This window comes from Anopheles ziemanni, chromosome 2 (genome assembly GCF_943734765.1).
Source record: "Anopheles ziemanni chromosome 2, idAnoZiCoDA_A2_x.2, whole genome shotgun sequence".
In the NCBI taxonomy this organism is placed as follows: Eukaryota; Metazoa; Arthropoda; class Insecta; order Diptera; family Culicidae; genus Anopheles; species Anopheles ziemanni.
This window is the reverse complement of record NC_080705.1, coordinates 6901402-6928932: the sequence shown is the minus strand read 5'-3', so window position 1 is coordinate 6928932 and position 27531 is coordinate 6901402. Positions and strand designations below refer to the sequence as shown.

Genomic DNA, 27531 nt, shown 5'->3' with positions numbered 1-27531 from the left:
GGAGTTATCTGTGATGAGGAAAAGTAACCTGTGCCTTGAAGAACTTTAACGTGAGCATTTAGTCAGCTTTGTTGTAGACCTGATAATATCAAACACTTAAACTTCCAACTAATAAAGCATGTTAAATAAAACGGTTTGTTGGAAATGAATATATTTCTTATTTTAAAAAAATGGTCGTGATATTGTTGTACAGTTTGAAGAAGTTTTAATGTGGCTCCGTTATTCGTCAATCACTGTACGAGTTCCAGCAAATCGCCAACGGCAACCCCCGACCATCCGCTGGTTATGCCAATGACCATCCGTTTCGTTCTTGCCACCCCCACATCCCCACCGAGCGGAGGGGCGGGTTGGCACTTATCCGAGGCCATACAACTGTGCGGTTCGCGTTCCAAAGCGTTCCACGAGCATTGTACTGTGCGCTCCGGTCCTCAGGTCACCGCCAAGAAGGGCGGGGTAGCATAACACTACTTCCTCCCCTTCACCCTCCCACGAAAGGCATATGCTGAGGAAATCTGTGCGCTTTGTTTTCGTTTTAAATCCCGCTACGCTCGCCTCGCGCCACCCCGAGAGGAGAGCTGGAGAGGAGACTCAAATCGTCATAAAATATACAGTTAACGTCGATTAGTCTGTCGCCGCGGTTCGTCGATGGAATCGCCTCGTCCGAGCATAAAATCTGCAATCTCCTCCCTCGAGAAACCGAACGCATTTTTACTTACGTAAGCTCGATCAATTGCACGGCACCCGGCCAGTTTCAAATGACCCGGCTTGTGTGGCCCTTTTTTGGTTCGTCAATGTTTTCTTATGCTTTTATGAGAAGAGCAATGCGTTCCATTCAACCCGCGCATAATGTTTGTATAGGCCTTTTAGGGTTGCCCATTGCCAGTAGATCGAGGATCCGATCATTATCGTTGATTGAAACATAAACGCAACGAGATATGATCCAAAGCATATAATAAACCATCGTGCTGTAGATTCCTCCAACTTACGCGCTTACGCTGAAAGATCAACCGATTATGAAATCGAAACTTCATCGAATCTCTCTAACCGGATCGGCGACGGGTTTTCATCAATCTCCATCGAATGCTACGTATGCACCAATGGTTCATCTCAAAATAAAAATAAAATGCGAAACATTTCCACTGTGAACTTTATCACGGTGTTGGTTTGAATGGGTTTGAACCGAAAACAGGATTTGCGCAGTCCGGAGTGTGCGTAAAAAATTTGCGCCAACCTACGCAAAGGTTAACCAAGAGGAACGCGAAGTAAAAAAAAAAAAATGCGCAGAAAGATCGATCGTACCTTTGAAGGATGTATTTTGTTTGTCCCATTCTCGTTCTTGTGGCTGGAAGAGAGAACTGGGTCTCAAACTGGTTTTACAAGAATCAGCGCAAGAAGAAAAGGAAAATAAACTGCCCGATCTTCCACTTTCCTGTCGATGACGATGTCGTAGCTTTGACTTCGTGCGGGACAGAGAAAACGCAATCGGTTCAAATTCAAAATGCAAAAGAAACGCTCTTGTGTGCCAGCGTGGATCTCGTCAGCGAAGGGCACGTGTGCGCTAAGAATGGTGCAGTGATCTTTCATTGTCTGCGTCTTGGAGGGCCGAGAACAAGGCACCCGAGTTGCAAGCAATACTGCATTATGCACTTGTTGCTCAATTTCGTTGCATTTTTGCAAAACCACTCTGTAGCAGTGTTGTTTCCGACTTGACACGTGTTGTACGTAAAAATGGATGATGAATCCACTTTTTTTTTGCATTGAAAAAAACATAGAAAATGATTTTTAATTTAAATTTAGATGCTATCAATCTTAACCTATTACGAACATTGTACGTATCAAATGTGGGAAAAGATCTCTATCGATCGTAGAAGGAAGATTTGGTGTGAAAAACAATGTAGAAAAGCATTTTACGATGACAGTGATAAACTTTTATCTTATGAATCGAAAGTGATGCTATATCCAAGCCTAGGAAAACGGGAAAAGCGCTGGGAAACACAATGGTGTCAACATTGTTCCGTGCACCTCCCCCAACCCACCCTCTCTATGGGCTTTATTATCTGTTTTTTTCTCTCCCCAAATAACTAAATTAAGCCACCCGAAACAAAGCGGAAATCGTTCGAGACAACATCGCCATGAAAGGCGATCACCTGTAGCGCGATCGGATTGTCAATCCGTGACGGTACGGAACGGAAGCGTGGTGTCGTGGACCGTAAAAAAAAGAGCCAGAACAACCCACGCGCATTCCACCCTGGGCACGATGAGTTGCTCGTCGTGGAGCGTAACGCCCGGTCACAGAGACAATCGAATCGGACGGATTGTGTCCGGTCAAAACGCCACCCGCGCGTTGACAACCGGGTTGATCCCGGGGCTACCGGACAAAGGGGTGAACATGGCATCCATTCATGTAACGATGGTCGACTTCCCACGCGAGCGGGCGGAAAATGAAAGCGAATGAAATTAATCGTTTCAGGCCGGCCATTGTTGCCGTTGATGAAAACTGTGTCATCCAGCGAGTCGAATGCCGAGTCCGAGAAGTATCGGAGAGGGTGGGTCTCTACCGCATACGCAAAAAGGGTGACGAAAATCTGCATTAGAAGAGGTTAAGCTACATCGGACGCGGGTTCCCCATCCTGCATAGATTAGCACCAATCCAAACCAGACGGAAAAGCCGTTTTCATCAAGGTTGTTCAGATACGGGTCGATAGTTTTCCATGCTTTTAGGGGTTTGAGGGTTTCTTCACACGTCCGTAACACCACAGTTTTGAAATGAGCCTAACCGATTGTACTTTAAAACTTTCAATAAACGGAAACACGTGGTAAATTTTTGTGTTGCATTCCGTGTCATCTCGTTTGCAAATTGGAAAAAATATATACCACTGGCAGGCACTTTTATCTGCGTTTTCTCCGTCTCCCTGAAACCTATCAATCAACGAATTATCACCAATTCACTCCATGTGTTATCACCTTCTCTATTGACTGCTGATTGAACTAATCTTACCGGACGACAATGGAAAAAATATACCACAATATAACATTTTCTTCGACGATTTAACTGAACTATTGGTCTTCAACAAATTTATTTAAATAGTACACACTTTACTTAAATTGTACAGCGTTCGAACATTGTGTTCCTCTATGGAAATGATCGATTCGTCTCACCGTTGTGACATTAATTGTTATTATATTTAAAAAACCATGGGTTTTTAAACTGAAGATACTTAGATGAAAATAGTACTGATAATAATGGACAACAGTAAAAAGAGACAGAGCTCCTTTAGTTTCACATGTTAAAGAATAGCCTGCTACAATAAACCTCGACATAAAATTCTCAACAACAATCGAACTGCAGATGCTTAGTAGAAACTACAATGACTAAAATAAAAAGAGAGAGTCGGTTATGAAAAATCATGATATATTTTATTTTTGTTCAACAACTCTCTAGGGGGATTCAAACATTAAACGATTGGAGTATCCCCCGGTCGGAAGATTCGGTTGTTGTCAAGATGTTTGCTTCACCACTACAGCAAGAAAACCGGTTCGGTCGTTCCGACCATCGTTCAACGCACACTAGGGTGCCAGGCCGAAAATACCTCATCCAACTTGCTGTTGGCGTGTCAAGCATTTTGCAGTCCATTTCCAACCGTGACCGAACGAGGAAGACATCGTCGTAAAGCGCTATGGCCCCGATTGTGTTGTATAGTACGCGCCGTACGCCGGCCGGCAGAGCCGTGGAGCTGACCGCGAAGTTGCTCGGTTTGGAGCTAGACGTGCAGTACATCGACCTCACGAAGAAGGAACAATTGACGCCCGAATTCCTGAAGGTGAGTCGGTGGAGGGTGCGCTTGTGTCAGGTGTAGGAACATCCGTAATATATTCGCTCGTTTCTAGATGAATCCAATGCACACGGTCCCGACGGTCAACGATAACGGTGTGCCACTGTACGACAGCCATGCCATCATTATCTACCTGGTGTCCAAGTACGGCAAGGACGACAGTCTCTACCCGAAGAACGATCTGGTCAAGCAGGCGAACATCAACGCGCTGCTTCACTTCGAATCGGGCGTCCTGTTCGCTCGGTTGCGTTGGATCTTGGAACCGGTATTCTACTGGGGACAGACGGAGGTACCGCAGGAGAAGATCGACTTGGTGCTGAAGGCCTACGAACTGCTGGAGGCCACCCTGACGAACGGTGGATCGGATTATCTCGTCGGAAGCACGATCACGCTGGCGGACGTCAGTGTTAGTACGTCACTGAGTACCCTGAATGCCCTGTTCCCGGCCGACGCCACCAAGTACCCGTCGGTGGTGGCCTACCTGAAGCGCCTGGAGCAAACGTTGCCGAACTATAAGGAGATCAACACTGACCGTGCGAACGAAGCGCTTCAGCTGTATAATCAAAAACTGGGCAAGGCATAAGCTTCACACTATAAAACCTTGTTTTAAAGGGAATTTCGGGCCATTAATAAAGATAACACATCTTGCATTTATACATCCAGACACACACATTTATTAAAAAGAACGAAAGCTTTCGTCTCGAACCTGTTACAAGTACTGTGTCGCGTTCAGTTCCTTCTTCCCCAGCACAAACTCGGCCAACTCGAGCGCTCCGGCACCGTTCGCCTCCTCGTAGTACGGAAGTTCCTTCATGCGATTCATCCAGGCGGAGATTTTCGGGAACTTTTCCTCATCGAGCGGCACGACCCCAACCAGCGTGGCAATGCTCGAGATGCAGCTAAAGTCCGCAATCGTTAGACTGCTCCCCACGACATAATCATCCACCAAGGAATCCTCCAGCAGACGGTACGCTTTGCGGATGTGCTCGACCCGGTCCGAGTGGAAGTACGATTTACCGGAATAAATCACCGGTTCCTGTGGGAGAAACGGGACCAGTTCGGTACTTTGGGCCACTTGTAGAAAGATAGCACTCGAACGATACGTACAAATAAGAAACTTAACCGCGAAAAGATAACTCCCGACTCCAGGTGAAGGGCCGTATGGACACGGGCTCGGTGGACGAGATCGTTCGGGTAGAGACTGTCATCATCTTTCCCATACTTGCACACGAGATAGATCATGATGGCGTGACTGGCGGTGATAATGGTCCCACTATCGTCCAGCACCGGTATCGTGTGCTGTGGACTGACCTGGACAATGCACAATGGTAGTAACTCACTGTAGCGCCGATTACCAATCGAACTTCTTCACGCCCTTACCTTCCTAAACTCTTCCATCAGCTTGTCGCCACGCACCAGAGTCATCTCCTTCTCGTTTAGGTCCACCCCGAGTGCTCGGGCGGTCAATTTTACCGCCCGACAGGGCGGGCTCTTTTGATTCGTGTAGAGTACCAACTTGGACATCACGATCTCAGCGATCCTCTAACCTCTACTGATCATTCTGGGCTACTAAAAGGGATGCGTGAAGATGAATATCTCACGTAAAAGATAAAAGATAAGGCCAAATAGTTGCAGAGTAAACTGGTGTGATTATTGGACCATCCAAGCTGATAACAATCCATGACACAACGCTGCTGAATTTGTGCAATCATGAATACAACTCGCTGTAAGCAAGACTACTTATAAATACGAGGATTAGTTTATCTTCTTCATGAAGACAAGTATCTTAGTCATTTATACCCACGTTATCTCGAAGCTAATTTAAAATTGGAGATAAACAATCTTAAAATATGCTTTTTCTTTATCTTCAGTTTTATTTCTTGTCAGGATCTTTTTGATCCCCAAGTATAACAAGCTTTAATTTTAATTATTTTTAATCAATTTTCTTGCTTATTCTTCAAACGCATTAGCAGTGAATTATATATTGACTATTGATATTGAATATTGATCGAAAGACTCAAAAACCTGTGTCGTTGGAGGCAAAATAATTATCATGAGTCGCTTGATAATGTATGACCACCATGGAGAAGCTCATAGAACGCCCAGCACAACAAATAAACATTAACTAAATTGGGAAAAAAGGGGCAAGTCATCAGCTCGTCCCACCCGTTTTCCACAAATATCTTGTCATTCGTAATAGGCAACAAGGCAAACTCTACCGATTACTAATGTGTATTTATCGTTTTTGCAACGCACACCACAGATAAAATATGTGTATACCTCCCAGTGTGGTGGATGGCCTGTGTGGTTGCCAAGCTGGGCCTAATTCATCAGTTCGTTTGTGACTTTCATTCGTGAAAGATAAAATTTTGCCTAAACATGCCGAACATTGTGTTTTACACACTGGATTTGAGTCCCCCGTGTCGCGCCATTGAACTGACGGTGAAGGCGCTGGGTTTGGAGTTGGAGCGAAAGACGGTGGACGTGTTGGGGGGTGCCCATTTAAAACCTGAGTTTTTAAAAGTATGTGCGAGTATTTTTTTCGGTGAACCGAACCTTGGTAACTTTATTCCCATCCTCCAGCTAAATCCGCAACATACGGTCCCGGTGCTAGACGACGATGGAACGATCCTGATCGAGAGTCACGCCATCATGATCTATTTGGTACGAAAGTACGGCAAGGACGATACGCTCTACCCGACGGATCTGGTCGAGCAGGCTCGCGTCAACGCCATGCTGTATTTTGAAACGGGAGTTTTGTTTGCCCGGATCAGGTTCATTACCGTAAGTGTATGGCCGGCTGAAGTGATGGAACCTGTTTTGGTAATGTCCTTATGTTTGTCTACCCTAGGAACACGTCTTTTCCAGACATCACGCCGATATACCGGACGATCGGATCGAGTACGTTCAGGCGGCTTATCGATTGCTGGAGGACAGCTTGACGGAGGACTTTGTGGCCGGTCCGAAGATGACGATCGCCGATTTCAGTTGCATCTCCACGGTGGCCTCCCTGATGGCCTTCATACCGATGGAGCAGTCGACGCATCCCAAAATCTGCGCCTGGGTCGAGCGCATGAAGCAGCGTCTTCCGCACTACGAGGAGCTGAACGGAAATGGAGCTACCGCATTGGCGAAGGCCATTCGCACGGCACAGGAAGCCAACCGCAAGAAATAAGGTTCTCGTGTGATCAAATTTCACAGGAAAGAAACAGATTTAAATTTAGTTCGTTTGTAAAATAAATTATGATTATCATTAGGCGTTGTACAAGTTCTTTGTTATAAGCTTTTATGAAATTTTATTATTTATGTTGTGAATTTAGAAAAAAATATTACGAATAAAAATGTGTTCACGATTGAAGTCGTATCAATATACCTTCCCCCCTAAACCTCTCAACACTCCGTCAGCTTGTCACCAGCATTATCTGCTGCTACCCTGTTTTTTGCCTTCAATTCAAACCGGAATTTAAAAATCATTACACACATCCACGGTCTACGCCTTGATACGGCCCATTGCTTCAATACATAAACGGTACATTCTGGTCCGCTCCATCACGCATACATGTTTCTGACCGTTGGCGTTTAAATGTTCGATGCTAGTAACGCAAAACCCCGCCTAGCATAATCAGTTCTTTTGCGACTCTCCATCGCGACGGTTCCGTTTGTTTTACGCGGTTCTTTTCCTCTCGAGCTCAATATGACGAAGCTGGTCCTGTACACTCTTCATCTGAGCCCTCCGTGCCGTGCGGTGGAGCTTACCGCGAAGGCTTTGGGGCTGGAGTTGGAGCAGAAGGAAGTGAACTTGCTCGCGGGCGATCATTTGAAGCCGGAGTTTTTGAAGGTTGGAATCCCCGGCCGGCCGGCCGGCATCATTCGGAGGCGTGATGGATGGGAAGTAATATTTCTTCTTCCGTTCCGTAGCTCAATCCACAGCACACGATTCCGGTGCTAGTAGATGCCGATGGTACGGTCGTTAGCGAGAGTCACGCGATTATGATCTATCTCGTGACAAAGTACGCCAAGGATGACACGCTCTACCCGAAGGATCCGGCCAAGCAGGCACGCGTCAACGCTGCGTTACACTTTGAATCCGGTGTCCTCTTCGCTCGGATGCGGTTCATTTTTGTAAGTCTTAAAGCACCGACCACTTGGCGGGACTTAAAGTATAATAAACTATTTTCTCTGCTTTCACCACCCAGGAACGCATTCTGTTCTACGGAAAGTCGGACATTCCCGAGGATCGCGCCGAGTACGTCCAGAAGTCGTACCGTTTGCTAGAGGACACCTTGACTGAGGACTTTATCGCCGGTCCGGGCATTACGATTGCCGATTTCAGCTGCATCTCAACCATCTCGTCGATCGTGGGCGTTGTGCCGATGGACGAGGCCGAGTATCCGAAGATTTACGGCTGGATCGCGCGCTTGAAGCAATTGCCGTACTACGAGGAAGCCAACGGGGGTGGTGGAACTGCACTGGGCAAGTTTGTTCTCCAGAAAAGGGAGGAGAATGCCAAGGCGTAGAAACGGTTGATGGAAGATTTAATTATTCCGTTTGTTGAATGCTAATGAAGTCGTGGAATGCAATAAACCGTGTTTAAATATTTTTTACGATCGTAATTTGAAAGAAAATCGTAAAGATAGTTGCGGCAACGATTATAAAAATGTTTTAATCGGTCGTAAATGTGGATTTCAAAACTTTGATAAAGATGAAATAGTATAGTATGAATATGAAAACGAAAGTAAAAAAAAAACAAAAATATTAGACGATGATAATTTGATTCGTTATGGGAAGCAGATAATAGAAGCGACTGCAAAAATATCATACCCAATGCTATTTAAAAATAATAATAAACATAAAACATGTTGATTATCACTCGAATAAAAATGCAAAAAAGTTTGTCAATTGACAACCGCTACGAAAATGATTATTTTTCTTCATCATTTCTGTTGATAAATGAAGACTAGCTAAGCTAAGACGAAATGAACAAAACAATGACTAGTAAAAATTCTCATAACTTTCTGTTCACGCTCACATTTTGATTACATACATTATCAAACGAAAGCCAAACGTATTCGGTGGCCTATCAGTAAACTGCAGAATGAAAACATAAGAAAAAAGGCATCTTTCGCTTGCCGGCATTCCGCTCTACGGCCGTCGATTATCTTATCATACTTTTAGTTGTTTAGCAAGCTTTCAACGGACAAACATGCATGTATTGGAAGAATCGCATGGGGGTAGCAAATATCGCGCCATCGTGTGGGTTTCGTCCTCAATCAATTGAGATTCTAAATCGCGAGTTCAGTCGTTGGCTAGCGTTCGTCGAGTTAAATTACTCTGTTAACTGTTCGCGGAGTTCGTTTTCATCATGCCCAACATCAAGCTGTACACGACCAAGCTGAGCCCGCCGGGACGGGCGGTCGAGCTGACAGCAAAGGCACTCGGACTCGAGCTGGACTATGTGCCGATAAATCTGCTCGCCGGAGATCACCTGAAGGAGGAGTACCGGAAGTTGAACCCGCAGCACACGATCCCACTGATCGACGATAATGGAACGATCGTGTACGACAGCCATGCGATCATCGTGTATCTGGTGACGAAGTACGCCAAGGATGACAGCCTCTATCCGGCGGACCCTGCAACGCGTGCCAAGGTCAACGCGGCGCTGCACTTCGACTCCGGGGTGCTTTTTGCCCGAATTCGGTTCTATGTGGTAGGCAAAACCCTTTAACTCTAAGGGACATTCGATAAGAATATCCTCACCTTTCCCCTAGGAACCCATTCTGTACTACGGATCAACGGATGAGCCGCAGGAAAAGATCGACAATATTTACCGTGCGTACGGACTGCTGAATGACACTCTGACCGGGGACTACATCGTAGGCAACAGTTTAACGCTGGCCGATCTGAGCTGCATCGCTAGCATTTCGTCGATGCACGCCATCTTCCCGATCGACCAGAGCAAGTACCCGAAGCTGGCCGCCTGGGTGGACCGTCTGAGTCAGTTGCCGTACTACAAGGCCACGAACCAAGAGGGAGCCGAGGAGTTGGCCCAGGTCTACCAAACTGTTCTCGCGAAGAACCGGGCACAATCTAAATGAAATGTTGTGCACGAATAAAGGAAACGTCTGAAACTTTTCGCAATATTTGTTTTGATTTTTAAATAAAATTTATTTCAATTGTTGACTCGCTCATTGAAAGAGGCATTTTGTTTTTAACGGTGAAATTAAATTAGTTTCTGCTTGGTTCTAATCACATGGACATCGTTATCGCCTCGTTAGTTATGTTGTGAGAAAAAGAAACACTATTCCGCTTTCTTTGATGACCAGATAGGTGTGGCTCACATATACAATGAATTCGAAGATCACTTACAGAACTCACACTTCTCGGTGCTACAACCCGGAATCGGTTACCTTCTCCCCAATGTTAATCGGATTCAGTTTGATTCCAGACGCAGACCTATCAGCACCAAACAGCATGCCGAACATCAAGCTCTATACGGCGAAACTAAGTCCACCGGGGCGCGCGGTGGAACTAACCGCCAACCTGCTCGGTCTTCCGCTCGACATCGTTCCTATCAACTTGCTGGCGGGTGATCACCGGAGGGAGGAATTTTTGAAGATGAATCCCCAGCACACGATCCCCGTGATCGATGACGATGGCATCATCATTCGGGACAGTCACGCAATCATCATTTATCTGGCGCAAAAGTACGACGCAACAGGAGCACTCTACCCGGATGATCCGGTTACGCGAGCGAAGATAAATGCCGCCCTACACTTTGACTCTGGCGTTCTCTTCTCTAGGTTGAGGTTTTACTTTGTGGGTGTTTAACAAACGCGCGATACCATCTAAGGAAATATGTAAACCCTTATGCGTTACCCTTATATCCGTTCCGTTTCAGGAACCGATACTCTACGGTGGTTCGTCGGAGGTGCCCCAGCATAAGATCGACTACATGAAGAAAGGCTACGAACTGCTGGACGGTGCGCTGACGGATGACTACATCGTCGGCAACGAGCTAACGCTGGCCGACATCAGCTGCATCGCGACGGTAGACACGATGGACATATTTTTCCCCATGGACAGGAGTAAATATCCGAAGCTGGTCGCGTGGATGGAGCGAATGAGCAGCCGCATTCCGGACTACGACCGGCTCAACCGGGAAGGTTCGGTGGAGTTTGCCGAGATTTGCGAATCTTTGCGACTGAACAACGCGGCGAAAGTGAAGTAACAAATGTGGTTGGAAGAAGCGATGGAGAAGCATGGTCCCCATTGTGCTTAACGTTGAGTAAAAAATAGAGGATTACTTTGATTGAACAAAAATGTTAAAATTAATTTTGAGATTTAATTTTTAATGGGAATACAGAATGAACACATACCGAATTCCCATTCAACACATCGCGTCTAACGTAAACATAATCTCAAACGTGATGCCACAAACACAAGCATAATTTTCAAGAGCAAACATAAACCTAAAGATTAACCCCGCTGCGTGTTGGGGTGGGAATTGTTGGTCCAAAACGAAATATCAGTATCAGTTGATGGCAGTTCGGAGCGAGTTGTTTGAGGAAAAAATAATATCACAAAGGTATTTTGCCAGGTATTTAGAGTTCATTTTTTGAACAACAAACATCGATGTTAGCTTCCCTTCCACCGCACACCTGTTCTCCTTAGATCAACCGCAAATACACACTCACACATTTGTCTCACAAGCCGCATTTTCAATCATGCCGGTCCATCCAAAGTTGCTTGGTAATGCTTGCGTAATAGGGGAGGCTTCCCATATCGGTCGAATCATTTGTTTCCCGCTTGACTTTTAAGGGTGTGCATAAGCTGGGCGGCCGCCTTCAACCCCTGTACATTTATTTCATCGTAGTACGGCAGCTTTGCAATCCGTTCGATCCACGCAAACGTTTTCGGATAGTCGGCGGCAGAGGGCTGAAGCATAACGTGCAGGGTAGTGATGCTCGCCACACAGCTCAAGTCCGCTATCGTCAACCGATCGCCAACGACGTAGTCCGTCTGAAGCAGGGCTTCAAAAAGCTTCAAACCATCGGCTGCCCGCTTGAGGCTTTCCTCCGGAATCTCGCCCTTCCGGAACACGGTCAGATTGTCGGTGCAGAAGCGCAACCGGGCGAACAGGATCGAACTTTCGAAGAACAGCACCGAGTTGATTCTCGCCTGCTGTTCAAAGTCTTCCGAGTACAGCTCGGTGCCGTTGCCATAGCGACGAGCGAGATAGATCGCGATTGCGTGGCTATCCATGAGCAGGAAGCCATTATCGTCCAGCGTCGGGATCGTCTGGACCGGGTTGAGCCGCTTGAATTCCTCGTTCCGGTGATGACCCTTGTAAACGTTCATTTCACTGCGCAGGGAAAGAGTAAACGCAACGGTTATAAAATGAACAATTCATAACACAAGACCAACGCCAGGGAAATTGCACCAGAAAGCTCACCTAATTTCGAGTTCAAGGTTCAACGCCTTCGCCACCAGCTCCACCGCACGACCGGCGGGGCTGATGATGTGCGTGTACAGGACCGGTTGCTTGCGAGACATCTCGAACGAAACTGAGCGATGCGTTTTGGTCCAACGGAGGCCTTACCCCTCAGTTTGACACGCTTGACCATTTTTTGGAGGTCGATTATCGTTCGTTATTTTCCGAGCACTTTGTTTCGTGGTTTAGCAGGCGGCGGGAGTGTTGTAACGAAGGTGATATGAACGGCTGCTTCGATCGATAAGAGGTCGTGCCCTTTATCCTTGACGGATTATATTCATATTTGTAATCTAAATGGGAGTGTCCAAGTGACTACAAAGTCTTTTTCTGTAAGATTAATAGTCAAATGACTAATGGATCTTTTTGGCTGCTTTTTTGTTAACGGGTAGCACATTTAAAGCTGCCCTACGAACAAATTGATTATCTTAACTAATTTTAACTATCTGTTAAACGGTGCAGCAAATAATCATAGTCAAAATAATTTTTTACAGGATATCCAAGTTTAAATAATTATAGCAAAATAACAACATCGTAAAGTCAATTCTCATCCGCAGTTTAATCTAGAAACGCTATAACAAATCTCATATTTCACTTGGATTTCATTTCTTAACCACCGAACGAACAGATAACCGCAACTGCATCGTATTTCTTAGTGGCCTTTTAATTGACACAATCAAATGGCATTCCCATGCATTTGATCTCGGAACATGGTTTGCTTCCTCCAAGCAGGTTGTTCAGTCATCAAGTTGCCGTTGCAGTTGACGCATCACAATGGCCACATCAAGCATGGTTTTGTTCTACGACGACGTAAGCCCTCCGGTACGGAGTGTCTTACTAGCAATCGCCGCACTGGGCGTCAAGGATCGTGTGCAGCTGGAATACGTCAACCTGTTTGCGGGAGGACACCTGAAGGAAGATTTTCTGAAGGTAATGATACAGATCACATCTTGCGTGGGGTGAGGTTTCAAATTTTTGCTTAAACATTGCAGGTCAATCCACTTCACACAGTTCCGGTGCTCCGGCACGGTGACCTAACGTTAACCGATAGCCACGCTATACTGGTGTACCTTTGTGACACGTTTGCCACCGAAGGGGAGGACCTCGCTATCCCCGATGCACAAACGAGGGCGAAAATTTTCAACCGACTTTGCTTCAACAATGGTTTTCTGTTTCAACGTGATGCTGAAATTATGGTAGGTTGAATGAACCAAACTTAGAACAGCAACAATTCGATTTCATACAACGAATTTTCCAGCGAAAAATCTTCCGGGGTGACGTTACCGACGTTAGTGACCACTTTGGACCGCTCGAGCAAACACTGGACGTTCTGGAGAAATATCTCAGTGGTTCCCTGTGTACCGCATTGGATCACCTTTCGGTGGCCGATTTTTCCATCGTGGCGACCGTTAGCACCCTGGAACTCATCATGCCGATCAAAGCGGATCGATGGCCCAACGTTCGGGGGTGGCTCGAGCGAATGAAAGCCCTTCCGTACTACCAAACGGAGAATCAGATCGGTTTGGAGAAACTGCGTGAAAAGTTAAGCACGAAAATAAACATTTGAATGCGCTCCTCCAAAAGTACAATAAAAAGTGGTCAACGTTCTTTAACTTTCATGTATATATATATTCTTTATTACTTTAATGTGCTTGCCTCGGTAATACACAGATACGGCGTTTTCGGTCTAATCTGAGTAGGAGATTACCCTTTATTTTAATTCACAAACATCCAAAAAGCTAGTAACATTGTAATTCCCTCGTTCTACAAGAGCCACTATCGAAGAATTACCATTCGCTTGTTTCGTTGCGTTAAGCACACTCCAATGAACACCACTTTGGATTACTCATTCAATTCGCTAATATGAGGAGTGGGTCGCCGAGATGGCTAAATAAATTCAATCTGGTTTTACATTGTATGGTTTCCCTGTCACTATGCGTTTGTTTGCATCTACAAAATCAATTGGGACACTTCATTGAATAAGTTCATAATTTCATCAGGATTGTGCTTTCGTGCATCCTTTCCACGTTTAAATTCTGTTTTATAATTTCTTCTCAATGATATCGTAATGGAAATGAAATGTTTATAAAGCGTTTTAGATGAATTTAAAAAAAGGAACAAAGAGTCCAAAATAAACCAAGAACAAAATCCTCCCATCCTACCGGGTTTCTTGAGTGTTTGCGCACGCGTTACATTACATTACCGTGGCCTACTATGTGTGCAGTAGTGTTTTTGTATTCTTGGATGAAATCTTTCGATATCTGTTTAGGTTTGTTCCACCACGCTCGGGAATTATAGTTCCAATAAATTCACATTTGTCGCGATTTCTCCACAGCAGCTAATATTTACACGCCACCAACGCCTGTGCTGTAGGAAGCCGTATCATGTATCCTAAGAGGTACTACACTTCATTTGTCTTGTACATTCGCATAACATTACTAATTCTTCTACGCTACATGCACACTATGCTTTAGCGTTAATGATCGTTTGAGAGTATAATAATATATTGCCTGCTTTACGGCGGCATTATACGATAACAGTTTGAAAAACAAAATGGGGCTCAAGGGTAATACAAAAGTACAAAAAACAAAAAAAAAAGATGGAACAAAAACAATTTCTTTAAAGCTAACTGTTCCGGTTTCGAATGGAATTGTTTTCGCGTGTGTAATATCGGTAATCGAACAATTGCACAAATGGGTGCATTGTGATGTAAAGAAGACATGCAGTTTGCAAATAAATTGACGTGCATGGTTCGTTGACGATGATATATAAATCTCTACATATACGTTATTGGAATCGTTCGATGGTTCAAAAACTTTTCGTCTCGGTTCATCAATCCATCGCCCCGGAACTGTAGGTCCGAGTGATAAAACTGTTTGGTAATACAACAGAAAAAAAAGATGATGGACATCCAGCTCTGCTGTGATGCTCTCTCATCATCTTGTGCTCCGGAATTGTGGTTTTATTTTTCGACCAGTGATCGCTGGAGGACGGCCTGCAGGTCGGCATCGAACGCTTCCCCCTTCGAGTAGTCGGCATTAAATCGCTCGACCACCGACTGGCCCGGAGCGTCAACGTTGGCCACCTTCTTCAAACTGCCCGTCGCGGGCCCTCCAGCGCTGGTGTTGAGCACTTTCGCCGATTTGCTCACCGGTGGCGGTAGTGTTCCACCCATCATCCCGTACCGCGGCTTGCCGTTGGTGCCACTGGCGGATGCTGCATGATGCAGGTTGTTCGGCATCGTTTCCGTTACACTGAACGCACCACCACCGAATGCGTCATCGAACTTGGCGTCAAACTTTGCATCGAACTCGTTGTTGTTGTTGTTGTTGGTGCCAGCGCCGAACGCCAGCGTGGTGAGATTATTGTTGGCCACATTAGCGGCATCCATTTTGGAGAATTCATCTTCGAAGGATTTTATCGCTGTCGCTCCGCCGGTTGTCGCCGACGAGAGGGTGGCTGACGGGGATGAGGTGGCGAACGCCGAAGAAGCCGCCGTCTCTGTGGCTTGGAATGCATCGAATAGACTGCTGCTATCGGTGATGGCCATGGAGCTACCATTCGTACCACCGAACGCGTTGAAGAGGGCATCGTCGGTTTGGTTGTTGTTTTTCGTAAAGTTATCGTTAAATGCATCGAACGGATCGGCCGCCGCCGATGTGGAGGAGGCTGTTAGCTTTCCGAACGGGCCACCACCACCGCTGCTGCTGTTGGCCAAGAGAGTATTATTGTTCAGCTGGCTGACGGTGGTGTTGTTGAGCGTCGTCTCGTTGCCTCCGTCCCCGGATAAGCGCGTGGTGCGAAACAGTTCATTCAACTCCTCCATCGAGGTGTGGTTGGATTTGCTAAACTTGCCATCGAAGTTGTTGGCGAGGCTGGCGGACACCTTGTTGCTTTTCGCAGGCGAAGCGAAAGGATCTGAAACTAAACCCAAAAACATAATAAATCCTCATTCCTCAGGTGAAGTGTTAAGTTAAAGGTACGATACGAACCAACACCGCTTTCCTCCGATTCCGCGAAAGGATCCTCGATGTTGAACGGATCCTCGTACCGGTAGTCTTTGAAGGGATCATCGGCAAAGTCCACAGCGGTCGGGTTGGGGGTCGGTGCGGCCGAATGGAGTGACGATGGTGTCGCTCCTCGCTGTGCCGGAACCATCGCCGGTGGAGTTGCCGTTTCGACGGTGATTACGGTCGTCGCTAACGATCCACCGATGGTGCTTCCACCCGTCAACGATCGATTGCTTCCACCGAATGCGGCACTACTTGGTGCAAATGCTGTCGCCGTCTGTTGTACGATCGTTGCGGCGGCTGCTGGCTTGAGATTCTATCGAAGTTTTTGAACCGAATTTTCCACGTACCACGACGAACGAATGGCGGCGGGGCAAAACCGTGACGTTTTTAATGTCGTGTTGTGTAAGGTTCACAAAGTCATTTTAACGCGATTTGTGAGAGTGTATCGCATTGGCGATCGGTTGACGCGATCACGATCGGTGATTTGAGAGGTGTAGTAAGATGAAAAGTATCACAAGAACCGGGGGGTTCGATAAATGAAGGCAAAATAATGTAGAAAAGAAATAAAATAAAAAAAGAGAAGACAAAAAAGAAAGAACACAATTTTAAACTAAGTGAAATGAAGTGTGCAACGAATGAGGTGGGTGAACATGAGGGAGAAAGACACAGTTTTGGCACGAACTGAACACACGCAAAACGAGAAAACTAAACGTTTGAAGAAAATGAAAGTATATTGCGAAACAACTTAATCCACGCGAGATAAAGTGTACGATTTCGATGGAGAAAGTGGCTAGAGGGTTGGTAGAGAGATAGTAGTTGAACAAATGCTGCAGAAGATGAGTCGTTTCATCTCTGAAGAGCCTCTAAGCTTCTGCCATTAGTAGTATTATAGGGTATAAGTACGTTATCATAAAGCTTATTTGTTAAGTTTTGTTCTGTTAGCTTTTTTAAGCATCCTCTGGTCAGTGAATAGTTCGGATATGTTATGGGAAAATTAGTTCGTGTATGTGTGTGTGGTGTTTATGCAGGTTTTGTGAGCACGACGGGGGAAAAGAAGACTTCATTCGGGAGCATGGTAGTAGCACACACGGACTCGACCGACGTCCTGCTTCGGTACGCATTACCACTAAAAGTAGAACAGGTTTAAACGATAAAGACGAACGGAGGAAGTAAAGTCTTCAAGTTAGTACGCTGGCGTGTGCTGGGGTTAAATAGACTGTATTTCTAGTCATAAACCTGACACTCGACACTCTCTAGAGCTTGTTTTCAACGGAATAAGATGGTACTTCTTTGCACTTACGTGTCTAAATGAATTCGACTATCGATGGGTAAAACATTGCGCGTGTCGATATGATGGGCAAGTGCGCCGACAATTTGAAAGCTCACAATATACTAAGTGCTCCCAACTTGCTTTACACTAACTTGTGGTCCGAAGGAAATATTATAATTTGCAAAAGGAAATTGAAACCTAAGAAGCACCAGTTGAAATATATACATTCCATTCCATAAAAATAAGGGGAAGTGGTACAGGAACACAAAAGTGAACAACGTTCGTTCCCTAGAATAAGCCAAACCAATGCGAATGAGTGCAAATGAAATGGTTTTTGATTTGCATTATTGTGTATTTATTTTTAGTTGAGAACAGCAATTTGGTGATTTCCAGTGGCCCAATATGAACAATTCTACAATGTTAGTGTAATCTATGTATTTTTTGCACAACAATTCATCAAAGCCAAATATTATCACCAATCCGATAGATCATCCTGGCCATTGCTTGGTTCTTTGAGTGCACAAGATTATTTATAGTTTGTCTTCTAAGTTTTACTCAATGAAATAACTAACCAAAAGTATAACTTTAAGTTATTCCATGAGGCAAAACACGTTCATAGCACTCAACTACACTCATTATGTTAGGTGTAGAAAAAATAACGCGCCCAGAATGATACTGTACTAAATTGTCTAGAGATCAAACAAAACTCAAAGCCATTCACAATCTTCTTTGCATTCCGATTGTCACTGCAAACTTCGCGGAAAGGCAGTGTAAATAAAGTTTTCGTATATAAGCCCTCACATAAAATCCTTTCAATGGCGTAGCGAACTTTTCTTGCATGGATTATTTTCATTAAATTATATGCTAGCAATTGTCTTTCGTCACGGTATCAATTGAAAACGAATAAGGATAATTATTGTATACAGTACCAAGGATTAAGCTAATCTGAGAACAGTGTTTCGGCGAAGAGTATCATTTTTACTTTGCTTGTTTGTTTTTAATATTTTCTAATAGTAAATATATTATGCATTCGTTTACTTTGTAATGTATACGATTTAATGATAATATCGACTCGCTCCGAATAGTCGTCGATGCAATGAGAGCATTTATAGTTCATATCTTTGCTTAGTTATGAATTTAACAATAAACAGGAAACAATATGAATAGAATATACACTTCGTACAATAGATTTGCTTAAACAGTTATTCGTTTCGGTTGCAGGAAATCACTAATTTTTATCACTAATAAAACATAATTGGTATCTGCGCGCCCCCAATCGCGCATATTCAAATCCTACACCTAACACGAATTCCTGGAGTAGAATACTGCTTATGAGTTCGATACGTATTATTATTAGATCTCTTAGATTGATATATGCCTTCCGCTGCTGGCATACTGACGGTTTAACAGATCGTTTGGAACAAAAAACGCAACACAGAGCAGCAAAGCTTCCCTACGATCGGAAGCAGCAAGAAAGTGTCAAGGGTCTTCACTTTGGTGCAAATGGGTAATGCTAACGGTTAAGAACTGCACTTGCTTTCTTTCTTTCTCTATCGTGTTGTTTCGAAAGGAATGCGCTTTCGTGCAATAGAAAGTAGATGATTTTGTTTTCTAGACGGTACGCCAGTACAACATTGCGGTGCCGTAATGCTGCTTTCATGTGTGTTTTCTGTTCACTAGTTAATGGTAAGTGTGAATGCGTGTGAGTGTGGATTTTAATTAATATTATTGGATGATGTTCACTGAAATGCGCGACAGAACGATAGAAGTGCAAAAGAAGAAGAAAAACATTGTTAGATTATTATGATGGCGATGCCGAAAGTCGACAGAAAGTGGAAATGGAAATTAAATACAACTAGAACGAGCCCAACGAAATTAAACACCCCTACATGAGCAATACTGGATTAATTAGCTAAAACAAGCCCAAGCAGCTTAAAATACAGCGGATAAAGGAAAGTATAAATAGTAAGGATTAGCATAGAATAAAAAGAAAGAAATTAAGAAACGCAACACCAAACTAAAGGAGTGTGAGTAAGTGGTTTTATTTCGTCCGTTTGATGTATAAAAATATAAAGTGTTAGTCTACAGAGTAAACATGCACGCTAGAAAGGAATTAGGGAATCAAAGATACCAAAAGAAGGATTATCTACTAATCTATTCGGGAAGAAAATACATAAAGTTATAGTGGATAATTATTTAGTAAGAATATTTCGATTAGAAGGATTATCGAAGCATACGTATATGCGATCATCATCAGACAACTAACGGTATAACTTTAAGCATTTAAAAATTCAAATATATATAAAAACAATGAAATATGAAGCTGCTATTAAAGAAATAATGAGTTGTGTATCGTGCAGGAATGGAATGGAGAAAAGGTGATAGGGCGCAGGCTTAACCTGTAATCTACTAAAGGTGACAGCGGATGAGGTTTGATTTAAGAATGATTGAAATATGGGAACACGATCGATCCATTAAACATCGAACGATAACGAGAGGAGCGTGCAAGCGAAGGTAAAAAATCGAAGGAACCCGAGTTTTCGGTCCGAAAACCTTCACACATCATCACATCCACCGAGAAGAGGAGGGGTTCGTGCCAAAACGATGGGTGATGTGGGTTTTCTTGATAACTACCTTATTGTCGAAGTCGGCAAAATTGGCAAAGCTGCCACCGCCGCTACTATCACCGAATGCATCCGACGCCGGCGGAGCAGGTTTGGTAGGTGTAGGACCCTGTGAGGCGAGGAGATTAGGTTGCGCGTCGTGTGCGGAGCAAGTTCGGTGGGTTACGGGGGGTACGGAAAGAAGAAGAAGATTAGCAGTAAGATTAGAAAGAGAGATAGAGAGGTAGCGTTAGAATAAGGGGTAAGAACAGAAAGAGATCGTAACGTCTTGCCGACTAATCGGTGTATTTGCTTAGCAGTAGTTTGTGAGTTTGTGGGAGACTACGGGAGACGCGAGTGGCACCTTGGCCATACACCAGAAATTCGGTTGCTTACCTGCATTGGTCGAGGAGGAGCAGGGCGCGGTGGTGGTTGCTTCGCTTTCTTCGGAGGCAAGGCCGGGCTTGGCGATTCCGGTCGTGGTGGTGCGACGGATCGGCTTGGGCTAGGTGTTAGCGTCTGGCCGGCGCTTGTCGGAGCGTGTAGTATGGCAAACGGATCGCATCCGAATTCATCTTTGGCAGGCTACAAAAATACATTGAAAACGATATTAGGGTAATGCAATGTAAGCATGAGACAACTTCTTCTGTTTACCTCAGCCCCACTGCCCTTCCGTTCAGAGAAGGGATCCGCTACGGCCGACGCGAACGGATCTGTGGCCCCACCGCCACTCGTTTTGGCCATGCTGGAGCTACCGAACGCTCCGAATCCATCGTCTCCGAAGCCACCGGTCACTCCTCCGCCGTTCGACCCAACGTCGAACTGAGTCGGGAAGCCGTTCGTCTTGAAGTCATCCCCGAAACCGGTCGCGGCCGGTTCATCCAAGCCAAACCCGTTCGCTTTGTTGTCCCCGAACGGATCGCGCTTCTTCGCGTTCTCCACCTCCTTCTCCTCGAGCGCCTGCCTTGCCTCGCGAAACTCTGGCTCGATCTTGAGCGCATAGTCCGAAACCAAGATCGTATCGTTTGATTCGATCGCGGACCGGAACATCGAGAGCGCGTCCGTCATCTGGCGCTGGTACTCCTCGATCTGGCTCATGACCGCCTTCACCTGGCTGAGCTCGAGCTGTGTGTCCTGCAGTCGGGAAGTCAGCCGGTCAACCTCTTTGGTGGTGGTATTGTACTCCTTTTCGAGCGACTGCTCTTCCTCCTTCAGCTTCTGCAGCTCGGAACGGCGCGAGTCCAGCTCACCTTCCTGCTCTTTGAGCGTCGCTTCTTGCTTCTGGCACTGCTCCCGTATTTTGTTCACCTTTTTTCACAAACCGCCATTTCAGTTCGCCACAAGTATGCACACAAAAAAGGGAACAGAAAAGATAAAGTTAATCAAACGTAGCATTTTCCAAACAAAAAAAAACATGAACGGGGTAAATGAAGCCCTCGGTTGATTTTATCACATTTAACACAGTTTAATCCACAGGAAGACAAGGATAGGAAATGGGAAAATGGAGTGTAAGGAATCGAACGGAGGACGAATAAGTTAACCCATCTACCGCGTCTAGTCCGGTCAGAGGCGTTTGCTATACTCCACGATCAATATAAATCGCAAGCCTTACGAGACACCACTCCTCGATTGCCATTGCATATCAAAACACAATTCCAATCAGACTGGAAACAAGCAACTTCGATCGTCGATCGTTAAAGCGCAGTGTTTTCAATTGATATTCGAGCCAAGCGATAGACGTCTTGGCAATGCAAGAAGAAACCAATAAACCAATCAAACACGGATCCACATATGGTTTTGATTTTATTGAACGGTGGTGCGTATCATCACTAATAGATTCATAAATTGCAAACATATTTTTGATCCGCCATGTTTTGTGTATATTAGCACAAACAACTAGAAAGTGTAATAAGCATAACAAGCAGAGTAAACTACAGTAACTTATTATTCAAATATAATTAACATCAAACTAATATATAGTTCTACAGTATCCATAGCATATTGTACTTAACAAAATACGATTGAAAAATTACAAAATTAAAAAAAAACCTAAGACCGGACATAGGAAGCAAGAAACAAAGTAGCATAGAAAGTGAAAGACATTTGAATACTTGAATAACACACAAGGAATACACAAAATTGAAGGAAAACTGATGAAATAAACATTGCATAAGAAGCTAGAAATTTGGAAAAATGAAGCTTTATTTGTATTTAGAAAAATCAAACACACAAACCATTTACCAAACTAGACACAATGAAAGATAGAAATGAACGATGAGATTTAGGAAAATGAAAGTACAACAAACACGAGAAATAGAAATCATAAAATCAAACCAACCTTTTGACGCGCATCATCAATGCTGCAAGCTACGCCTTGCATGGCCTGATCTACTTCTACTTGCTGTGAGAAAATGTGTAGCACACACGCATTCCGGCCAATTCATACGTTGTGTGTATGTGGTGCGAAGAGGCCCAAAACAAACCATTCAAAAATTGCAGTGTGAATAAAAACAACCCCAGCAAATAGTAGTCACGAGAATATAGTAGCAGTAGTAAAAAGATTAATAAAATTCAATATGTCAATAGAAAATGGAAGAAAATAAATAGATCTAGTAAACGAACGAGAGTACTAATTAGTCCAATTGGTTAAGCAGAGTTAAGATTAAGATTAGGCAGCTCGGGTTCGTAAAACGATCGTGCAGGTGGCAGCATACAGTATCATGCAAAACTTAATTATAAAAAAGCACCGGGTAAATAAACAACACAACAAAACACAATATCATACAGTAGGAAAGCATGTTACAAGCAAGATTAAAATGGCGAGATTGAGTTACAGCACAAGCTACAATACGTTTTATATACACGATCTTTATGTGATCGAAAGTAATTGTAAGGTCTTATAGAAATATAATACTTGCTTTAAAGATGCCGTTTTTTATAAACATGCTAATGATTAAATAGCCGTTAATCTGCAAATATGCTTTATACAGTTGTAAGTTACAGGAAAAATAATCAATTGAGTTAAATGTAGAGCCAATTATTGAGCCAAGAAATCGTCGACAAAAGTTTGTTAGTTAATGGCGTTCTAGAGATGGTTATCTTTAGCACCTTCGATTACCTTCACTTGTTCCCAAGCGTGTCATCCCAAAATCGCACACGAGTTGGCCACTTGAAATGACCATCCCGGCTCGTGCGTTAGATTGGACGCAATCTCTGCCGCACTATCTTGCTGCGATTTTGAAGAGTTAGTATGAAGCTGATAAGATAAACCCACAACACATAACGGAAAAGTGGAACTTATTAGAGAAAAAGAAACTCATCCATCAAAAAAATCTGCCAATAGCCCAAATTGACAGAGGAAGATAGAAAATTTACTCTTTAGCAGCTCTTAAACTGTGGATCCGTTATATGACGTAAATGATAACATATTACTTAGTTAGTTAAGATTCATATATAAACAGACCAAAGCTCGTTAGGGCATGTTAAAATTTCGTTTAGTAAGCCCAAATTATTAGCAACACCTCGGACCGGAGTTAGAGACCGTTGGGGGGTTGCTATTGGTAACGGTACATCCGGTGATTAGTAAGGTGTCCGTGTATCAGTAGCACCCAAATCGTTCCACTAACCTGGTTTGTCAGATCATCCAGTCGCTTCTGCGCTTCACCTTTTTGGTTTTCCAGCTGCTTCAATGTAGCCGTCAGCGTATCCAATTCACTCTGAAAATTAGAAGGTCACCGTAATCACCGTTTAGCTTCACTCCCAGAAGTAAGGCGTTTTCCCCTGAACTAACCTGTAAGCTTCGCAATTCACCTCCTTTGATTCGCACGTCCGCCTCCTTCTGAGCGACCTCCTGCTCGAGTAAACGGCGCTCTTTGGCTAGCTCTTCGATCTCTTTGGATATCATCTCCAGCTCTGGGTTGCTGTATGTTGGCTGCGGTGGTTCCTACACAGTTGTTGAAGGAAACATGAATGACGATTAGTTGCTTCAAATGGGGAAGAGAGATGATCTTCGCGCGTATTACTTGAATGAGTGAACTTTTCCGCAAACTCGGTGGGACCATGTTCGGAGCGAGCGCCTGCGGTGGATCAATGCCCTTCTTGGCCCGGTCGACGAACCACATAGCCAGACAAAACTCCTCCAACTTCAGCTTGCCCGACTGATGCGTATCGCACAGGGCCCATATCAACGCCAGCTTGTTCTGCGCCACGCCCGACTTAATGAAAACGTCCTTAATCTCCAGTCCCGACACGAGCCCGTCTCGATCGGTATCGCTGTTGTTGAAAATCTCTTCGTACTTGCAGCGCTCCAGCGGAGACACAACCCAGCTGGTCACCTCGATCGGAGCCCCACCACCGGTGGGCACGAGCGGCACCATCGGGACGGGAGGAATGATCGGAGCCATTCCTGTGGCCGGCGGCGGTGGACGGGCCAAAGCGGCCGGCAGCGGTGGCACGACCGGCGGAGGTGCAATGTCGGTCGGGAAGTTTGCCACAAATCCTCCACCATCGGCTGCACCACCACCGAACGCATCGAAGCCACCGTTTTGCGATGGAGGAGCATAGTTACGCTGTAACTGCGGCGGCAACATGGCCGGGATGGCACGTTTGTCCAGCGCTTCGTACACCAGATGCATGGCCACACAGAACTCGTGCTTGTCCAAACTTCCGTCCCGGTCCTGGTCGGCCAAATCCCAGATGCGACCGAGTGTTTCTACCGGCAGCTTGGAGTTCATCAGCGTCGAGCGAACCTTTGCTCCCGGCAGCAGACCGTTCATGGGGCCGAGCGACTCGAAAAGGTTCTCATACTGCTGACGTCTTTCCGGCTTCATCGACCAGTCTGTGCTTTCGGCCGGTAGCAGTTTCACCTGCGCCGGTACCTTTGGTAAGTCACCCTAAAACAAAAACAGAGCACGATAATTAGCACTTCAGTATACTTCTCAGGACCGTTTCGGCTACTTACCACTTTCGGTGGCTTCGACAGCTCATTGCAGATGTTCTTGAGGTTGATTTCCGAGCCTTCCTGTGCAAGACCGATCAGCTTCAGCGCAACGAAGAAACCCTCCTTGGTAAGGTAGCCCTGGCCAGTCGGGTCGGACAGATCCCAGATGCGGCTGAGGACGACATCGCTGAGGCCAGATTTCTTGAGGAATTTCGCCGCATCCAATGCACCGATTTCATTCGTTTCTTTAGGATCAAGCTGCGGATAAACATTGTCCTTAGCTAGCAATATACATTTTTAAAGAATCCTCATTCTAAAGAACCATTTATCTATTCTCTGCGTAAAGACAATTAAAATCGGTTTGGTTCAAATTTCTAGCTAAAAAAAAGGTCACAATAGCCGATTGCTGCGCAACAGACCACGTAAAAATACTTTGTTTTGGATAAGCTTCTTATTTTTCCCAGTCACCCTTAGTTTACACGCGCTGTTAGTGATTTCTTTTTTCTACACGATGAACCAGCTTTCGTCAAATCGGATTATCGATTTTTCCACCTCACTAACGGTAGGACGTAACTGTTTACTTCGCAGGAAAGCGTACACCACGGGTTGCCATTGAAAGTGTACATCTAAGGAACACCATTTCCGGTGGTCCTTGATAAACGTTGTTTCTCCTCAAATGGTTCTACGGTCATGATAGCAATTTCCTTAGACTCACCTGTTTGTAGTATGCCTCGTATATCAGGATGTGATCCCCTGAAATCTACAAACGAGGGATGGAGGATGGAAAAATAAAACGAAGCATTTAAGTACAGGGCAGGCACAATTTGCACGACAAGTATTGATCACATTGTCCACTTCAAACAATAGATTGTATTCACATTTTAGCACTATAGAATTGGCATTTTTTATTCCTAGTCCCACCTAGTTCGCATTCGTCGAAGGTTTTGTATCTTTGGGTAAAAATGTAATTCCCGTTACGGAGTCAATATGCTGAATTATGATTTCGTAGTCACAGGTCTTTATAAATCGACGTTTTAGTTGGTCATGTACATTGTTTTAAAATTGGCTTTACTAGTTAACAACGGTAGATTTGTGTTACGCATCAATTCTATTTTCCACCACCGTGAGACGTTGCAATTCTACTCCTACGCGTATTTCTTTCACAACCACTGATAAGCTGGATAGGGCGTTGTTTTGGAAGATGGAAGGATGTGCATCGAAATTTTATACGGAACTATTTTCACGATTAACATTTGTACTTTTCATTGGAACTGGAAATTCCAAACGATTTGTACTCAGAACACAAACAGTGGCACATCATCTTGACCGTCGTGTTTGAGCAACAAGGATTATGCAAAATCTTTTTCTGAAACCTTCGAGTCCCGGATGAAAATATGTGATCGGGGTTGGGCGGTGGGGTTTCGCATTTAAGGGACGAACATTTTACCTTCACAATGTCAGGCATTTTGATGGATTTTTCTACGAGAAAAGGGCAGTGCGCAATCGAAATCGATCCGTAGCCGTAGCGAGCACTTTCTGGGGCTTGGGCCAAAGCTGGCTTTCGTGCGTGTGCACGGTTTTCTTTCGTTTCCTGTCGCACACAAACAATAGAACACACCGCAGAACGCCTGGGAGTGTTATAATACTGTACTTGTCGTCTGCGCTACGAGTTGTTATTCTGTTTTTTTCGTTTCTAGAAACGCGCTTCACTCGTTTGTTTTTTTATTCCTTCGCAGGACTTGGTTCTTCCTCGGGCTTCAAGAAACCTCCGCACTTTTCGCTTTCCGTTTTGCTACTGACAGTAGGGAACAGAATTTGACAAACTACCTCTTAACAAGGTTGCTAGAAGCAAGTATTGCGTACCAACCAAAGTCAATTAACAGACAGGTCGCAGCATACCATCTAACGAGCCGAAAACCGTGGAAAAATGTTTGACAGTTGGTTAAAATTTTGTCTACTTTTCACGAACTGCGAAGCAAGTGGGGTAAAACCAAGGATAATTAACAGACAGGTCGCCGCATACCACGTAACGAACCGAAAACCGTGGGAAATTTTTTGACAGTTGGTTAAAATTTTGTTTACTTCTCACTCGGGGTCCACACTACAGCGCGACGTCGCTTGACAGGAGCAGAACTCCATATAAAAAAAACCTTGCGCGATGTCGCGCGAATCACGCTAGGTTTTTCTTGCATGGAGTTCTGCGCCTGTCAGGGGACATCGCGTTACGCGACGATGCAGTCTGGAAAGCGTGTCACGAACAGCGAAGAAAGTGGGGTAAAATTGCAAATTTGGTATGTTTCATCTAAAGAACAAAGAGTTGAGGCGTTCGAAATATGTTGTGGAGAAAGGCTCCGTATAAGACAAACCAACACGCTTAATTTTGGG

The 27531-nt window shown here is 44.7% G+C and overlaps 8 protein-coding genes across 8 annotated transcripts; 5 read left to right on the top strand and 3 right to left on the bottom strand.

Annotated features, from left to right (window-relative positions):
• Window positions 1-3638: 3638 nt before the first annotated feature.
• Window positions 3639-4455, top strand: LOC131293675 (glutathione S-transferase 1-like). Its single transcript, XM_058321754.1, has 2 exons — window positions 3639-3821; window positions 3889-4455. The coding sequence occupies exons 1-2, from the start codon at window positions 3678-3680 to the stop codon at window positions 4414-4416; spliced, it is 672 nt and encodes a 223-aa protein (XP_058177737.1). The 5' UTR covers window positions 3639-3677; the 3' UTR covers window positions 4417-4455.
• Window positions 4456-4542: 87 nt separating this feature from the next.
• On the bottom strand, window positions 4543-5366 carry LOC131283077 (glutathione S-transferase 1-like). Its single transcript, XM_058312641.1, has 3 exons — window positions 5214-5366; window positions 4941-5144; window positions 4543-4869 (listed from the first exon to the last, which is right to left on the bottom strand). The coding sequence occupies exons 1-3, from the start codon at window positions 5355-5357 to the stop codon at window positions 4543-4545; spliced, it is 675 nt and encodes a 224-aa protein (XP_058168624.1). The 5' UTR covers window positions 5358-5366.
• Window positions 5367-6212: 846 nt separating this feature from the next.
• On the top strand, window positions 6213-8363 carry LOC131289654 (uncharacterized). The gene is made up of 6 exons (XM_058318989.1): window positions 6213-6356; window positions 6417-6617; window positions 6685-6981; window positions 7522-7671; window positions 7752-7955; window positions 8030-8363. Exons 1-6 carry the CDS (start codon window positions 6213-6215, stop codon window positions 8348-8350), a joined length of 1317 nt encoding a protein of 438 aa, XP_058174972.1. The 3' UTR covers window positions 8351-8363.
• An 832-nt stretch (window positions 8364-9195) lies between these two features.
• Window positions 9196-9928, top strand: LOC131283075 (glutathione S-transferase 1-like). The gene is made up of 2 exons (XM_058312639.1): window positions 9196-9540; window positions 9602-9928. The coding sequence occupies exons 1-2, from the start codon at window positions 9196-9198 to the stop codon at window positions 9926-9928; spliced, it is 672 nt and encodes a 223-aa protein (XP_058168622.1).
• A 376-nt stretch (window positions 9929-10304) lies between these two features.
• LOC131283073 (glutathione S-transferase 1-like) lies at window positions 10305-11123 on the top strand. The gene is made up of 2 exons (XM_058312637.1): window positions 10305-10649; window positions 10732-11123. Exons 1-2 carry the CDS (start codon window positions 10305-10307, stop codon window positions 11059-11061), a joined length of 675 nt encoding a protein of 224 aa, XP_058168620.1. The 3' UTR covers window positions 11062-11123.
• A 328-nt stretch (window positions 11124-11451) lies between these two features.
• LOC131283074 (glutathione S-transferase 1-like) lies at window positions 11452-12387 on the bottom strand. The gene is made up of 2 exons (XM_058312638.1): window positions 12286-12387; window positions 11452-12195 (listed from the first exon to the last, which is right to left on the bottom strand). Exons 1-2 carry the CDS (start codon window positions 12384-12386, stop codon window positions 11625-11627), a joined length of 672 nt encoding a protein of 223 aa, XP_058168621.1. The 5' UTR covers window position 12387; the 3' UTR covers window positions 11452-11624.
• A 556-nt stretch (window positions 12388-12943) lies between these two features.
• Window positions 12944-13902, top strand: LOC131283076 (glutathione S-transferase E14-like). Its single transcript, XM_058312640.1, has 3 exons — window positions 12944-13251; window positions 13314-13517; window positions 13580-13902. The coding sequence occupies exons 1-3, from the start codon at window positions 13096-13098 to the stop codon at window positions 13886-13888; spliced, it is 669 nt and encodes a 222-aa protein (XP_058168623.1). The 5' UTR covers window positions 12944-13095; the 3' UTR covers window positions 13889-13902.
• A 1166-nt stretch (window positions 13903-15068) lies between these two features.
• On the bottom strand, window positions 15069-26864 carry LOC131282786 (epidermal growth factor receptor substrate 15-like 1). The gene is made up of 12 exons (XM_058312329.1): window positions 26594-26864; window positions 25862-25906; window positions 25168-25404; window positions 24230-25099; window positions 23998-24150; window positions 23834-23923; window positions 22546-22608; window positions 20862-21515; window positions 20604-20792; window positions 20239-20337; window positions 16314-16647; window positions 15069-16239 (listed from the first exon to the last, which is right to left on the bottom strand). Exons 1-12 carry the CDS (start codon window positions 26609-26611, stop codon window positions 15284-15286), a joined length of 3708 nt encoding a protein of 1235 aa, XP_058168312.1. The 5' UTR covers window positions 26612-26864; the 3' UTR covers window positions 15069-15283.
• Window positions 26865-27531: the final 667 nt, after the last annotated feature.

Coding starts and splice junctions, on each gene's coding strand:
- LOC131283077 (XM_058312641.1), bottom strand. CDS start 5,357: ATGTCCAAGTTGGTACTCTACACGAATCAAAAGAGCCCGCCCTGTCGG. Junction 5,145..5,213: donor TGATGGAAGAGTTTAGGAAG/GTAAGGGCGTGA, acceptor TGCATTGTCCAG/GTCAGTCCACAGCACACGAT. Junction 4,870..4,940: donor CGCGGTTAAGTTTCTTATTT/GTACGTATCGTT, acceptor TTTCTCCCACAG/GAACCGGTGATTTATTCCGG.
- LOC131283074 (XM_058312638.1), bottom strand. CDS start 12,386: ATGTCTCGCAAGCAACCGGTCCTGTACACGCACATCATCAGCCCCGCC. Junction 12,196..12,285: donor AACCTTGAACTCGAAATTAG/GTGAGCTTTCTG, acceptor TTCCCTGCGCAG/TGAAATGAACGTTTACAAGG.
- LOC131282786 (XM_058312329.1), bottom strand. Junction 22,609..23,833: donor TGGATGATCTGACAAACCAG/GTTAGTGGAACG, acceptor ATTTTCTCACAG/CAAGTAGAAGTAGATCAGGC. Junction 16,648..20,238: donor TTGCCGACTTCGACAATAAG/GTAGTTATCAAG, acceptor AAACTTCGATAG/AATCTCAAGCCAGCAGCCGC.
- LOC131293675 (XM_058321754.1), top strand. CDS start 3,678: ATGGCCCCGATTGTGTTGTATAGTACGCGCCGTACGCCGGCCGGCAGA. Junction 3,822..3,888: donor TGACGCCCGAATTCCTGAAG/GTGAGTCGGTGG, acceptor GCTCGTTTCTAG/ATGAATCCAATGCACACGGT.
- LOC131289654 (XM_058318989.1), top strand. CDS start 6,213: ATGCCGAACATTGTGTTTTACACACTGGATTTGAGTCCCCCGTGTCGC. Junction 6,618..6,684: donor CCCGGATCAGGTTCATTACC/GTAAGTGTATGG, acceptor TGTCTACCCTAG/GAACACGTCTTTTCCAGACA. Junction 6,982..7,521: donor TGGCGAAGGCCATTCGCACG/GCACAGGAAGCC, acceptor TTTCCTCTCGAG/CTCAATATGACGAAGCTGGT.
- LOC131283075 (XM_058312639.1), top strand. CDS start 9,196: ATGCCCAACATCAAGCTGTACACGACCAAGCTGAGCCCGCCGGGACGG. Junction 9,541..9,601: donor CCCGAATTCGGTTCTATGTG/GTAGGCAAAACC, acceptor CCTTTCCCCTAG/GAACCCATTCTGTACTACGG.
- LOC131283076 (XM_058312640.1), top strand. CDS start 13,096: ATGGCCACATCAAGCATGGTTTTGTTCTACGACGACGTAAGCCCTCCG. Junction 13,252..13,313: donor TGAAGGAAGATTTTCTGAAG/GTAATGATACAG, acceptor TAAACATTGCAG/GTCAATCCACTTCACACAGT. Junction 13,518..13,579: donor AACGTGATGCTGAAATTATG/GTAGGTTGAATG, acceptor CGAATTTTCCAG/CGAAAAATCTTCCGGGGTGA.
- LOC131283073 (XM_058312637.1), top strand. CDS start 10,305: ATGCCGAACATCAAGCTCTATACGGCGAAACTAAGTCCACCGGGGCGC. Junction 10,650..10,731: donor CTAGGTTGAGGTTTTACTTT/GTGGGTGTTTAA, acceptor GTTCCGTTTCAG/GAACCGATACTCTACGGTGG.